This window comes from Engystomops pustulosus, chromosome 3, assembly GCF_040894005.1.
Source record: "Engystomops pustulosus chromosome 3, aEngPut4.maternal, whole genome shotgun sequence".
Lineage (NCBI taxonomy): Eukaryota > Metazoa > Chordata > Amphibia > Anura > Leptodactylidae > Engystomops > Engystomops pustulosus.
Window position 1 is genome coordinate 9531446 of NC_092413.1, and position 16224 is coordinate 9547669.

The 16224-nt window shown below is 42.3% G+C and overlaps 2 protein-coding genes across 2 annotated transcripts in view; both read right to left on the reverse strand.

The window, feature by feature from the left end:
* The window catches only part of LOC140120935 (calpain-13-like), a 29853-nt gene extending 18860 nt beyond the window's left edge, over positions 1-10993 (reverse strand). The window contains exons 1-4 of the mRNA XM_072139980.1: positions 10882-10993; positions 10385-10623; positions 5955-6024; positions 5583-5701 (exon numbers count right to left, since the gene is read on the reverse strand). Of these exons, the coding sequence (XP_071996081.1) occupies positions 5583-5701; positions 5955-6024; positions 10385-10615 (420 nt within the window). The 5' untranslated portion in view covers positions 10616-10623; positions 10882-10993. The remainder of the gene's footprint in view (positions 1-5582; positions 5702-5954; positions 6025-10384; positions 10624-10881) is intronic.
* A 2875-nt stretch (positions 10994-13868) lies between these two features.
* LOC140120938 (calpain-2 catalytic subunit-like) overlaps positions 13869-16224 on the reverse strand; it is a 37312-nt gene continuing 34956 nt past the window's right edge. The window contains exons 26-27 of the mRNA XM_072139982.1: positions 15624-15679; positions 13869-15370 (exon numbers count right to left, since the gene is read on the reverse strand). Coding sequence (XP_071996083.1) covers positions 15350-15370; positions 15624-15679 — 77 coding nt within the window. The 3' untranslated portion in view covers positions 13869-15349. The remainder of the gene's footprint in view (positions 15371-15623; positions 15680-16224) is intronic.

Sequence of the window (16224 nt, forward strand, 5' to 3'; positions counted from 1 at the left end):
CCCGGTATCCACACTGTCCTCACCCGCACCCCCCGGTATCCACACTGTTCTCACCCGCACCCCCCGGTATCCACACTGTCCTCACCCGCACCCCCCGGTATCCACACTGTCCTCACCCGCACCCCCCGGTATCCACACTGTCCTCACCCGCACCCCCCTGTATCCACACTGTCCTCACCCGCACCCCCCGGTATCCACACTGTCCTCACCCGCACCCCCCGGTATCCACACTGTCCTCACCCGCACCCCCCGGTATCCACACTGTCCTCACCCGCACCCCCCGGTATCCACACTGTCCTCACCCGCACCCCCCGGTATCCACACTGTCCTCACCCGCACCCCCCTGTAGCCACACTGTCCTCACCCGCACCCCCCGGTATCCACACTGTACTCACCCGCACCCCCCTGTATCCACACTGTCCTCACCCGCACCCCCCTGTATCCACACTGTCCTCACCCGCACCCCCCGGTATCCACACTGTCCTCACCCGCACCCCCCTGTATCCACACTGTCCTCACCCGCACCCCCCGGTATCCACACTGTCCTCACCCGAACCCCCAGGTATCCACACTGTCCTCACCCGCACCCCCCGGTATCCACACTGTCCTCACCCGCACCCCCCGGTATCCACACTGTCTTCACCCGCACCCCCCTGTATCCACACTGTCCTCACCCGCACCCCCCGGTATCCACACTGTCCTCACCCGCACCCCCCGGTATCCACACTGTCCTCACCCGCACCCCCCGGTATCCACACTGTCCTCACCCGCACCCCCCGGTATCCACACTGTCCTCACCCGCACCCCCCTGTATCCACACTGTCCTCACCCGCACCCCCCGGTATCCACACTGTCCTCACCCGCACCCCCCTGTAGCCACACTGTCCTCACCCGCACCCCCCTGTATCCACACTGTCCTCACCCGCACCCCCCTGTATCCACACTGTCCTCACCCGCACCCCCCGGTATCCACACTGTCCTCACCCGCACCCCCCGGTACCCACACTGTCCTCACCCGCACCCCCCGGTATCCACACTGTCCTCACCCGCACCCCCCGGTATCCACACTGTCCTCACCCGCACCCCCCGGTATCCACACTGTCCTCACCCGCACCCCCCGGTATCCACACTGTCCTCACCCGCACCCCCCGGTATCCACACTGTCCTCACCCGCACCCCCCGGTATCCACACTGTCCTCACCCGCACCCCCCGGTATCCACACTGTCCTCAGACCGCCCCCCCCCCCCCCCCCGACCCTTTTCCGGTAGCCACACTGTCCTCAGACCCCCCCCCCCCCCCTTTTCCGGAAGCCACACTGTCCTCACACACACTTCCCTGATAGCCACACTGTCCTCACACACACTTCCCTGATAGCCACACTGCCCTCTCTAGTAGCCACAATGTCCTCACCTATTCTGGTAGCCACACTGTCCTCATACACACCCCCTCAGCTGATCCTCCTCACTACCACTCCCGGCACTGGTCATGTGCTGCCAGGAGCCATAACTAATGTCATAAACACCTACAATCTCATCTCTTCCTATAATCCCTCAGCTTCTCTACACCAGTATAAGAGATAATCTGCTCCCCCTTCACCTCAATCCAGACTACAGGAAATGGCAGAAGAGGAGAGGAGTAATAATGTGCCCCATGTGCTGCAGCTCAGGATAGATAGATATGAGATAGATAGATAGATAGATAGATAGGAGATAGATAGATAGATAGATAGATAGATAGATAGATAGATAGATAGATAGATAGATAGATAGATAGATAGATAGATAGATAGATAGATAGGAGATAGATAGGAGATAGATAGATAGATAGATAGATAGATAGATAGATAGATAGGAGATAGATATGAGATAGATAGATAGATAGATAGATAGATAGATAGATAGGAGATAGATATGAGATAGATAGATAGATAGGAGATAGATATGAGATAGATATGAGATAGATAGATAGATAGATAGATAGATAGGAGATAGATATGAGATAGATATGAGATAGATAGATAGATAGATAGATAGATAGATAGGAGATAGATAGATACATGAGATAGATAGGAGATAGATAGATAGATAGATAGATAGATAGATAGATAGATAGGAGATAGATATGAGATAGATATGAGATAGATAGATAGATAGATAGATAGATAGATAGATAGATAGATAGAAGATAGATAGGAGATAGATAGATAGATAGATATGAGATAGATAGATAGATAGATAGATATGAGATAGATAGATAGATAGATAGATAGATAGATAGATAGATAGATAGATATGAGATAGATAGATAGATAGATAGATAGATAGATAGATAGATAGGAGATAGATAGATAGATAGATAGGAGATAGATAGATATGAGATAGATAGATATGAGATAGATAGGAGATAGATAGATAGATAGATAGATAGATAGATAGATAGATAGATAGATATGAGATAGATAGATAGATAGATAGATAGATAGATAGATAGATAGATATGAGATAGATAGATAGATATGAGATAGATAGATAGATAGATAGATAGATAGATAGATAGATAGATATGAGATAGATAGATAGATAGATAGATAGATAGATAGGAGATAGATAGATAGATACATGAGATAGATAGGAGATAGATAGATAGATAGGAGATAGATATGAGATAGATAGATAGATAGATAGATAGATAGATAGGAGATAGATAGATAGATAGATATGAGATAGATATGAGATAGATAGATAGATAGATAGATAGATAGATAGATAGGAGATAGATAGATAGATAGATAGATAGATAGATAGATATATAGATAGATAGATAGATAGATAGATAGATAGATAGATAGATAGATAGGAGATAGATAGATAGGAGATAGATATGAGATATCAGAACCAGGCTTTAGGTCCTCCAACGTAGATAATTGAAAGTAGGCAGCACTCCAAGTATAGTGAAAAAGCGGCTGTTCTTTATTCCATGTTAGGGTACAGTGAAGTACAGTAGCAGCGACGTTTCGGCTCCAAAGAGTCTTCATATTTACACACATGTAATGTTCTTTAATAATTAAGGTATCCTTGATACGAAGGGGTCATGCTATGTGCCTAATGAGTGGCCCTTTAAGTCTTGTCCCTGCCGGGATGACATGGGGAGTGTGGGTCCTTGTTCCCTGGATACACAGGGACTTGACCCGTTACCTCCCTCCTTAACTGTCAGTTTTTTGACACTAAATGTGCCGATTTGACACTGGATATGCCCTCTGCCGTGCCACTTGACCCCTTTAAATCTAGCGTGACACACGCCAATAACCTTAAGGTGCCGATCGCACCGTATTGTCTGGTTCTGGTAATATATATGCCCTCCAAAGTGCCATTTGGCTTTTCCACACTAAGCGTGATACACGCAAATTACTTTAAGGTGCCGATCGCACCGCATTGCCCGGTTCCAGTAACATAAGTGTTGGCATTCGGTTCCCTAGGTAACGTACTCACAGTATTTCCGGCCATGCGCATTATGCCTTCTATGGCTTGCGCTCCACGGATGCGTGTCACACATGTAAGTGATCGGCGCGCTTGCAGGTTAGCTACCTATCCATTTATTTTTTCGCAGCAAGTGGAAATGATGGTGAGAACCCGTAACCTCTTTTTACTATGTGTAATTGTAATTTGTTCGTCCTGCTACACTGCACTGGGCACTTTAAACTGCACAGATTTAACTATACTGCAATCTAATTGTATGAATTGTATTTTAGCACTTGCACTTTCATGATGTACATATTAATCTATTGTTTTGTAGACATTTCATGCATATTGCCTCTGAGTATGCTGACGCAATATGCTAATGAGGGGGTGGGTGCTATGTAATCATGTGACCACTATGTTTGGTATATATGTGAGCTCCACTGTTTTCACTTTGCTTGAGAAAGGCTCTTTGGAGCCGAAACGTCGCTGCTTCTGTACTTCACTGTACCCTAACATGGAATAAAGAACACACGTTTTTTTCACTATATTTGGAGTGCTGCCTACTTTCAATTATCTAGATAGATAGATAGATAGATACATAGATAGATAGATAGATAGATAGATAGATAGATAGATAGATAGGAGATAGATAGATAGATAGATAGATATGAGATAGATAGATAGATAGATAGATAGATAGATAGATAGATAGATATGAGATAGATAGGAGATAGATAGATAGATAGATAGGAGATAGATAGATAGATAGATAGATAGATAGATAGATAGATAGGAGATAGATAGATAGATATGAGATACATAGATAGATAGATAGATAGATAGATAGATAGATATGAGATAGATAGGAGATAGATAGATAGATAGATAGATAGATAGATAGATAGATAGATAGATAGGAGATAGATAGATAGGAGATAGATAGATAGATATATAGATAGATATATAGATAGATAAATAGATATGAGATAGATAGATAGATAGATATGAGATAGATAGATAGATATATAGATAGATATATAGATAGATAAATAGATATGAGATAGATAGGAGATAGATAGATAGATACATAGATAGATAGATAGATAGATAGATATGAGATAGATAGATAGATAGGAGATAGATAGATAGATATGAGATACATAGATAGATAGATAGATATATAGATAGATAGATATGAGATAGATAGGAGATAGATAGATAGATAGGAGATAGATAGATAGGAGATAGATAGATAGGAGATAGATAGAAGATAGATAGATAGATATGAGATAGATAGATAGATAGATAGATAGATAGATAGATATGAGATAGATAGATAGGAGATAGATAGATAGATATGAGATAGATAGATAGATAGATAGATAGATAGATAGATAGATAGATAGATAGGAGATAGATAGATAGATAGGAGATAGATAGAAGATAGATAGATAGATATGAGATAGATAGATAGATAGATAGATAGATAGATAGATAGATAGATAGATATGAGATAGATAGATAGATAGATAGATAGATAGATAGATATGAGATAGATAGGAGATAGATAGATAGATAGATAGATAGATAGATATGAGATAGATAGGAGATAGATAGATAGATAGATAGATATGAGATAGATAGATAGATAGATAGATAGATAGATAGATAGATAGATAGATATGAGATAGATAGATAGATACATAGATAGATAGATAGATAGATAGATAGATAGATATGAGATAGATAGGAGATAGATAGATAGATAGATAGATAGATATGAGATAGATAGATAGATAGATAGATAGATAGATAGATAGATATATTATAGATAGGAGATAGATAGATAGGAGATAGATAGGAGATAGATAGATAGATAGATAGATAGATAGGAGATAGATAGATAGATAGATAGGAGATAGACCAGACAGGTTTAGCTGACCGCTGTCTGGGCTCCTATAGGCTAAGTTATTGCAGCTCCATATCCCTCCTCCCATCTTCTTGTCTTTAGTTACTTTGTATTTAGTGACTGTAAATATTAGAATTGTATCTGGTGAGGAAGGTTCCCCAATGACAGAATCCTGGATCGTGATACATATGAAGCAGAATAACTTGGATCTTACTCTAAAGTGGAAGATTCCGGCATAGTTTCTGCTGTATCCCTGATTTCCTGGCATGATCTTCTCCAGTAATCCGGGTTTTAGGGTTATGGATGCAATAGCCGATAATACCCAACAATTTCCTGCAAAAAATATCATATTTGTCTGATTCCATCCTGTCCCCCTGGACACAGGGGCAACACAGGGGCAACACAGGGGCAACACAGGGGCATGAGAGCTGCTAATGTTCAATGTCAGGATTCAGAGGTGATCATAGGGCCAGCACTAGGAACATGTAGCTATTCTGTGTTACAAGGAGCTATTCTGCCCTGAGTGGGGGAATTAGATAAAGGGAAGGGGCACAGAACAAGTTTTGTATAACATTACTATCCTTACCGATTTTACTTTGTAAAATGTCAAATAAGGTCGTCCCATCCACAATGAAGTGCGGATCCTTACATATGTCCTGCATGAAAGAACAATCATTAGAATTGTATCCCGCTCTTATTTAGGATTATTTAGGATATCGGGGGACATTAATCATAGGGCCACATTTATCACTTGTTTTTTCTGTTGTTTTTGCGCCTTTTCGTTTAGGTGCACCGTTTTTGCGCCATTTTTGCGATTAAACGTCAAATTAGCCGCGCAGCTAAAATAAGCAGCTTTCCCTCATCTATCGTTCAATTCCAGATGTTTTGCTGCGCCTAATGATATTCATCACGTGCGACTTTTGCATTTAGGCGCAAAAACGGGCGCAAAAACACTCCAGCCTGAAGGTGGCGTTATCTGAGAAGAAAGCACTGAGCCCCTTTGCAGAAGAGCTCATTTCTAGCAGCAAAGCTTAGCCAGACACTGGAACATATAATAGATACATTACATACACTGCAGACACTGGAACATATAATAGATACATTACATACACTGCAGACACTGGAACATATAATAGATACATTAGATACACTGCAGACACTGGAACATATAATAGATACATTAGATACACTGCAGACACTAGAACATATAATAGATACATTACATACACTGCAGACACTGGAACATATAATAGATACATTAGATACACTGCAGATACTGGAACATATAATAGATACATTAGATACATTACAGACACTGGAACATATAATAGATACATTAGATACACTGCAGACACTAGAACATATAATAGATACATTAGATACACTGCAGACACTGGAACATATAATAGATACATTAGATACACTGCAGATACTGGAACATATAATAGATACATTAGATACATTACAGACACTAGAACATATAATAGATACATTAGATACACTGCAGATACTGGAACATATAATAGATACATTAGATACATTACAGACACTGGAACATATAATAGATACATTAGATACACTGCAGACACTAGAACATATAATAGATACATTAGATACACTGCAGACACTGGTACATATAATAGAGACATTAGATACATTACAGACACTAGAACATATAATAGATACATTAGATACACTGCAGACACTGGAACATATAATAGATACATTAGATACACTGCAGACACTAGAACATATAATAGATACATTAGATACACTGCAGACACTGGAACATATAATAGATACATTAGATACATTACAGACACTAGAACATATAATAGATACATTAGATACATTACAGACACTAGAACATATAATAGATACATTAGATACACTGCAGACACTGGAACATATAATAGATACATTAGATACACTGCAGACACTGGAACATATAATAGATACATTAGATACACTGCAGACACTGGAACATATAATAGATACATTAGATACATTACAGACACTAGAACATATAATAGATACATTAGATACATTACAGACACTAGAACATATAATAGATACATTAGATACACTGCAGACACTGGAACATATAATAGATACATTAGATACACTGCAGACACTGGAACATATAATAGATACATTAGATACACTACAGACACTGGAACATATAATAGATACATTAGATACACTGCAGACACTGGAACATATAATAGATACATTAGATACATTACAGACAGGAGCTGCAGACTCTATTTACAGTTCATCACCTTCTATTTACAAAACAATCTGCAAAACGCTGAGCTCACAGCAAGAGCAAGAGAAGCTTGCAGAATGTTGCAGATACGACATACAAGTGTCCCCCATGTAATTCTGCACAGTATCTGAGGGGGATATTGTGCAGAATTACAGGGGTGCAGCAGGAGACCAGCACTGGGGGATCCCCTCTAGGAGAAGCCCCTGCTGAGGAGGTCACTGGGTGCTGGGTGTCACACACCTGGGTGCTGCTGTGAGTGTTATCTTCATTCTGGGCTGTGGGAGAAGCAGAGAGGAGCTTCTAGCAGGATCACATGTAAGAGCCTGAATCTAACATTGCGCCTAAACTGTGTTAAAGTAAAGTGATTTATAGAGGCAGAAAATATACTTATCACAGATGGTTGTAGCTTGTGATAATTCTGGCAAAACAGTGCGCCCGAATTTAGGCGCAACTACTACACTTAGGCGCATCTCGTTAATTTGGTGCATTTATGCGGCATTTTCTGGCGCACGGCAAAGTCCGGCACTTAGTGGTTCTGAGTCCCTGCGCCTTATCTGACATAGTGAGCGGCTGCTATACAGATGTTTGCACGGGATCTATCAATAATTTGCGCCTAAAAAGGCACAAAATAGGCGCAGAAAATGCCCCTACTCTGAGCAGCTGCACTTCCAAAAAACTTCCCTTTTCATTACTAAAAACATAAATTTTAGGTTCCCAAATGAAGAATTCCCTCCATGCAACATGGAAAATACTTCGGAGCAGCTTTATAATGTAACATTTCTCCAGTAACGTCTTCATCATTGTCTATGGCAGTGATGGCGAACCTTTGAGAGCCAAAGTGCCCAAACTTCCACCAAAAGCCACTTATTTATTGCAAAGTGCCAGCACAGGATTTAAGCAGTAATTTATTTTTCCTTGTTCATTGACAACTTTCAATCGTTCAGCCTCCTAAGGACACCAAGGCAGTTGAAAGGAGGAGGGCAAATTCATCTATTACTGTAGGAAGATTCTGCAGGAAGATTCTTTGAGTCCTGTCTGGTGAACTTCATTCTGGGTTGATGGCCTGGGTGCCCACAGAGAGGGCTCCGAGTGCCGCCTCTGGCACCAGTGCCATAGGTTCGCCACCACTGGTCTATGGGATCATCTCTGGGAGTGATCATTGTCTATGGGATCATCTCTGGGAGTGATCATTGTCTATGGGATCATCTCTGGGAGTGATTATTGTCTATGGGATCATCTCTGGGAGTGATCATTGTCTATGGGATCATCTCTGGGAGTGATTATTGTCTATGGGATCATCTCTGGGAGTGATTATTGTCTATGGGATCATCTCTGGGAGTGATTAGTGTCTATGGGATCATCTCTGGGAGTGATTATTGTCTATGGGATCATCTCTGGGAGTGATTAGTGTCTATGGGATCATCTCTGGGAGTGATTATTGTCTATGGGATCATCTCTGGGAGTGATTATTGTCTATGGGATCATCTCTGGGAGTGATTATTGTCTATGGGATCATCTCTGGGAGTGATTATTGTCTATGGGATCATCTCTGGGAGTGATCATTGTCTATGGGATCATCTCTGGGAGTGATTATTGTCTATGGGATCATCTCTGGGAGTGATTATTGTCTATGGGATCATCTCTGGGAGTGATTATTGTCTATGGGATCATCTCTGGGAGTGATTATTGTCTATGGGGTCATCTCTGGGAGTGATTATTGTCTATGGGATCATCTCTGGGAGTGATTATTGTCTATGGGATCATCTCTGGGAGTGATTATTGTCTATGGGATCATCTCTGGGAGTGATCATTGTCTATGGGATCATCTCTGGGAGTGATTATTGTCTATGGGATCATCTCTGGGAGTGATTATTGTCTATGGGATCATCTATGGGAGTGATTATTGTCTATGGGATCATCTCTGGGAGTGATTATTGTCTATGGGATCATCTCTGGGAGTGATTATTATCTATGGGATCATCTCTGGGAGTGATTATTGTCTATGGGACCATCTCTGGGAGTGATTATTGTCTATGGGACCATCTCTGGGAGTGATTATTGTCTATGGGATCATCTCTGGGAGTGATTATTGTCTATGGGATCATCTCTGGGAGTGATTATTGTCTTATTGTACAGATCTGAGAATATTATCGTCTCCATTTCCTGTACATTATAATAAAAAAGGCAAAGACTCATTTCAGCAAGAATTTTTTTTTCCATCTCTGTCACTTTTAGTCCCTGCAGTTACATCACAATGATAGTTTTTTGTGCAGAGATGACGCCCTGAACGTTCCGTCACATTTTCTCAGTCTCCTTTCATTATTGCTCACAAATGAGATCTAACAATTGGAGACAAATTTGGCGCTAATTTAGGCGCAAATGAATCGGTCATGCGACAATTCCAAAGTGCATTTACTAAGGCAGAACCAGATCCATCATAGATCAGGAGCCAAAAATGAGAACAAACCAGGCGCAAAAATAGGCGAACCTGAGACCCCTATGATTAATGTCCCCCAATGTTGCTGTGTCTCAGCCTCCTGTGTGGAATATCCTCAGTGATTCCTAAATATTTACAGAATGTAATACGTGAATCCATTGTCCAGATCTTTCTTGGTGATTTGTATTATATTATCTTATTCCCACTAATTGATTGATCTTTCTACGTGAAACTTCCCTTCATTTGCTGTGTTGTCCATCACATTCCCACAGCTGCTGCATCACCTCTTTACACCTGACACATTACTCACCGTCGGTCTCTTCCATTCTATTTTGTGATTATTGAACTCGTGTTCCAGTCGTGACCCGATGCTGTTCATGTTTGGGGGGAAAGTCTTGTCGGTGAATAAGAGGTTCCTCTGCAGGTGCCGCTCTCTTATCATTTCGTAGTCCTGATTGGCGAATCTCTGCGGCTGATCCCCGGTGTCCGCCTTGTGACGGGCGGATGAACTGGTAGGGACATAGTTTGTCTTGACGCTCATGTTGTCTCCTGGAAAGCAAAGTTCCATTACAAAAAGTTCTATAAGGGAAAATGTACGACTGACATCAAACAATTGTTATCGCTGCTCAAGTTTTTGTGACTTTAAGTCAGAACGCATAAGTTGGGGTCACAGGTCGACCCCATTAACAGGCATATAATTCCGCTAAAGTCGCAGGGTGGCGCCAGCCTCAAACTAACAAGGAAACAAACTAACAATCAAAAACCCAAATAAACGATTCTGCCCTGAAATCACAGCAGACGACTTACTTTTTCCGTCTTCCTCCCCCACACTCTGTTCTTCGAGGAATCGTCCTGATGTCTGATGATTCGCAGTTATATACAGCAGGTGGGACAGTCACAACATGAAATACGAGATAAGGGCTGACGGGACGTGTCACAGCACATCACATGTCCCCGAGGCAGCGGCTTCCCTGGAATACGGACATTGTAATATGTGACTCGTAAAATCGTGTGAGCACAAGTCCAAACACACAGAACAGTGGGGAGTGGGATGCACATAATATATTCCCCATCTACACGGATCCAGACTATGTATAACATGAATAATACCGCCATAGCGTGACCACTAGCCACAGAGAGATACATTGTACAAATAACCAGGCAGATCAGTCCTTAATGATAGCAAATGTTTTGGGATTGTTACATTTTGGAATAAGTTTATAATTATGATGTCATCTGTTTCAGATCTCGTGTGTTACAGAATATCAAAGTCCATCCTGATAAAGCAGGGACATTACTCCTAGATCCCGGCACCGGGTCCGGGGGATCTTCTTATATTTCTTATCCATGGCCTCCTTCCTTCTAAAATGAACTCTTATAGTTATACTAATGAGCCACAAGGGATCCTAGGGGGTGTTACCAGACCCCCTCCATGCTGCAGATTCAAAAGATGTTACACTGATGGCACACTGCCCCCCTCACTCTGCCTGCTTTGCTCTGATCCTGCATAGTGTCACAGTCTGTATAGCGGCAGCTTCTAAAATCAACTTTTAGAACCAGAAAAGCTCTAGGGGGTGTAATCAAAGCCCCTCTGTATTCTGTCTTCACAGGCTGTTACACTGTCTCCAACCTTCTGATCCCTCAGCAATTGCCCCCTCCCTCTTCCTGATGTACTCTCATGGCAGCAGAGGAAGTTTTAGCACATATGGGATGTGGGTTCTCCTGCACAGTGTAACAGCCTGTGAAGCTGCAGCATTGAGCAATGCTGGTAATGTCCCCAGAGCCCATCTGGCTCATTAGCATAATTATAAAAGTTGATTCCTTAGAAGGAAGGAGGCCATGGATAACAAATATTAGAAGATACCACAGTCTCGGTGCCTGGATCTATGAGTAATGTCCCCGGGTTATCAATAAGGATTTGATGATAGATTCCCTTTGAGAGGTCCTCCAACTTGTGAACCTTTGACAATAGGCAGAATCATAAGTGTCCTCCTGCCGGAACCGCAATCAATCTTTGGGCAAACCTGGCTGTAATGGTTCAATGTGGCTACAGCGCCCCCGCAGGTGGATCTCGGTATTATTGTCTAAGAGTCACTTTATAAAGACTTCAGACATGTGGGAGTGATGGGTATTACAGAAAGGGCTCCATAGCAAGAAAATCAGTACAAGGACCCATGTCAGTGCTAGAGGACCCCTGACCCTATGACCTTTCTTGGTATAAACATGAGTGGGTGCTTCTGAGAACTACCTGTAAGATGCCTTCACATTCCCCCCCGCAGGGGACAGGATTAGTCTGTGCTGCAGAAAACCTGCTTAGAAAATCAGATGAATAATTGAGATTGAAAATACTTTATAAATGTCAAGTATTTGCCCCCAGGAGAAGACATCCTGCGATTATCACATCCACATTATAAGATCAGTCACCACTGCCTCCTGCTGTGCCCAACCCAACCCAACCCTGCGCCCGCACACAGCTAGACCGCTTCTTATATCCTGGTCATGTGACGTCACACAGGTACACTGCTCCTTATACCCTGGTCATGTGACGTCACACAGGTGCACTGCTCCTTATACCCTGGTCATGTGACGTCACACAGGTGCACTGCTCCTTATACCCTGGTCATGTGACGTCACACAGGTGCACGGCTCGTTATATCCCTGGTCATGTGATGTCACACAGGTGCACGGCTCCTTATACCCTGGTCATGTGATGTCACACAGGTGCACGGTGCATTATATACCTGGTCATGTGATGTCACACAGGTGCACGGCTCGTTATATCCCTGATCATGTGATGTCACACAGGTGCATGGCTCGTTATAACCCTGGTCATGTGATGTCACACAGGTGCATGGCTCGTTATATCCCTGGTCATGTGATGTCACACAGGTGCACGGCTCGTTATATCCCTGGTCATGTGATGTCACACAGGTGCACGGCTCGTTATATCCCTGATCATGTGATGTCACACAGGTGCACGGCTCATTATATCCCTGGTCATGTGATGTCACACAGGTGCACGGCTCGTTATATTCCCTGATCATGTGATGTCACACAGGTGCATGGCTCGTTATATCCCTGGTCATGTGATGTCACACAGGTGCACGGCTCGTTATATCCCTGGTCATGTGATGTCACACAGGTGCACGGCTCGTTATATCCCTGATCATGTGATGTCACACAGGTGCACGGCTCGTTATATCCCTGATCATGTGATGTCACACAGGTGCACGGCTTGTTATATCCCTGATCATGTGATGTCACACAGGTGCACGGCTCGTTATATCCCTGATCATGTGATGTCACACAGGTGCACGGCTCGTTATATCCCTGATCATGTGATGTCACACAGGTGCACGGCTTGTTATATCCCTGATCATGTGATGTCACACAGGTGCACGGCTCGTTATATCCCTGATCATGTGATGTCACACAGGTGCACGGCTCGTTATATCCCTGATCATGTGATGTCACACAGGTGCACGGCTTGTTATATCCCTGATCATGTGATGTCACACAGGTGCACGGCTTGTTATATCCCTGATCATGTGATGTCACACAGGTGCACGGCTCGTTATATCCCTGATCATGTGATGTTACACAGGTGCACGGCTCGTTATATCCCTGATCATGTGATGTCACACAGTTGTCAGACAGTTTGGTCAGGGGGTTTACACCTGTGACGTCCCCTGTATCTGCCTCTTGTGTTTTTTAAATGATGCGCCGTCACTTTTACAGCTGGGAAATGTTTTTATTAAGTTTAATAAAAATCAATCTGAAAATAATAATCCACACAATAAAATCACAGACATAACACAGATAATTCCCCCTCCTTCAAAACTCATGAAATATTTATTAAAACAATTCTTCAAAAAACTGGCAAATCCAAAAACTATGCAAATAAAACATGGGCTATTGCAGTACCAGCACCAGCCTCTGGACAGGAGTGGCGCTGTTACTCCCAGGGAATTACACTTCATTAGCTTTACATTGCAGATCCTATAATGGTCTTGTGGTCTGTCATGACATTGGCAGAGGCAGCTGTATGGCTGAAGGACCCGTCCATCATGATGTCACTGCAGGTCCTTCAGACTCTGCACTGATAATGTATGAGGTCCCTACTGATAAGGATCATGTAATACCCTCCCTGAGTTACACATTGGTCCTGAGTTACAGCAAAAATCAAACCGGCTCCTCATCCTTGGGCAATCCCTCTCCTCAATGGAAGCTCCAGACTTGGTGGCTTCGGGTCCTCCTTGACCTTCTGATACTTCCGTTGCTGTAGACAGGTCAGAGGTCCTCTAGTCTCAGGCCAATAGTATCCATTACTTTTCCTTTTTATGACCCAAGATCCAGGAACGGACGTCGTGTCTTCACTTTTTGATAGTTAAGGAACATTAAGGAGAGAAGTCAAGTTTATGGAGTCTTAAGGCTTCAACAAGAACCATCCGGTATCGGTGGCCCAAAGACGGGTCCTTCATCAGGCTTCATCATCTTGTATCTATGACCAGATTCTGAAGGTTCTGTAATTCTCATGAATCTGATCAGATCATTACACGTGAGAAAGGGAATGAAATCAAGTTCTGGAATAACAAGAAGTAAAGGGAATAACAGGAAGTGATGGGAATAACAGGAAATGATGGGAATAACAGGAAATGATGGGAATAACAGGAAATGATGGGAATAACAGGAAATGATGGGAATAACAGGAATTGAGGGAATAACAGGAAATGTTGGACATAACGGGAAGTGACGGAAATAACAGGAAGCGACAGGAATAACAGGAAGTGATGGGAATAACAGGAAGTGATGGAAATAACAGGAAATGATGGGAATAACAGGAAGTGATGGGAATAACAGGAAGTGATGGAAATAACAGGAAATGATGGGAATAACAGGGAGTGATGGGAATAACAGGAAGTGATGGAAATAACAGGAAATGATGGGAATAACAGGAAGTGATGGGAATAACAGGAAGTGATGGAAATAACAGGAAATGATGGGAATAACAGGAAGTGATGGGAATAACAGGAAGTGATGGGAATAACAGGAAATGATGGGAATAACAGGAAGTGATGGAAATAACAGGAAGTGATGGGAATAACAGGAATTTATGGGAATAACAGGAAGTGACGGGAATAACAGGAAGTGCTGTAGGATTCTTCTACTTCTGTCTGATGGTCAAATTCCGCTGCTCTCCTATATATTTTCCAATGGACCAGACTCATCAATTCTTTATAGATGCCGGTGATCTATTAGTTTCTGTGGCTTCATCCTACACAATTAATTGCATCAACTGTAAAAATAAAAAAATTATTTATAATTATTAATTGTTTATAGTTATGCTGTATATTAAGTTCACACAATGTTTGTATCAGCAATTATCTTTCTCTAGATGATAAAACAACTGGCGGCAGCAGCACAGTAAGGTTCCTGTGGCTTTAAATGGGTGGAGTTTATTAAGAAATGGGCGTTCCTGCCTTGTTTAAGTGTGGTCGAAGGTTGGGTCTTAAGTTCCATCCCCTGAATCCCAGTTTATGGACACTCACCATCTCTAGCGAATCACAGGCTCCTTTACCATCAGCTGACAGCATGGAATAAGTTTCTGCAATTGAAGAAAATAAAAAGTTAAGCTGAGGGTTTGTTACAATTGTATCCAGTCTAGATAATCATTTAAGCTAAACAATTTAATCTTTCACCCTTGTCACTTGTATCTTGTAGGAAATGGGCTCGTGTGTTGGTTAAAAGGGGTTTCTCAATTTCAGACTGTGAGCACTCCCCTTAGATCAGATGGTCTCAGCAGCAGGAATGGAACAGGAAGCAGACAGCGCCATTCACTGTGTAGTGGTCAGACCAGGTAACTGCAGATCAGCAGTGATATATTTCAGCCACTATACCGAAAATGGCGCTGCCTGCTTTGTGTGTTGGTTTGTGTGTTGAGATGTTGGACCTCCACCACTGATAAAGATCTCTTTCCTTAGAATATATCTATATTATCAGCCCGGAATGTATTTTTTCCTCTATTTACATCGCTGGGTGAGGGCTTGTTTTTTGCAGAATGTGCTGTATTTTCTATTACCACCATTTTAAATTCTATCCAAATGTTTGATCATTTTGTTTATTGACCAAAAAGAACAATTCTGTTATTCT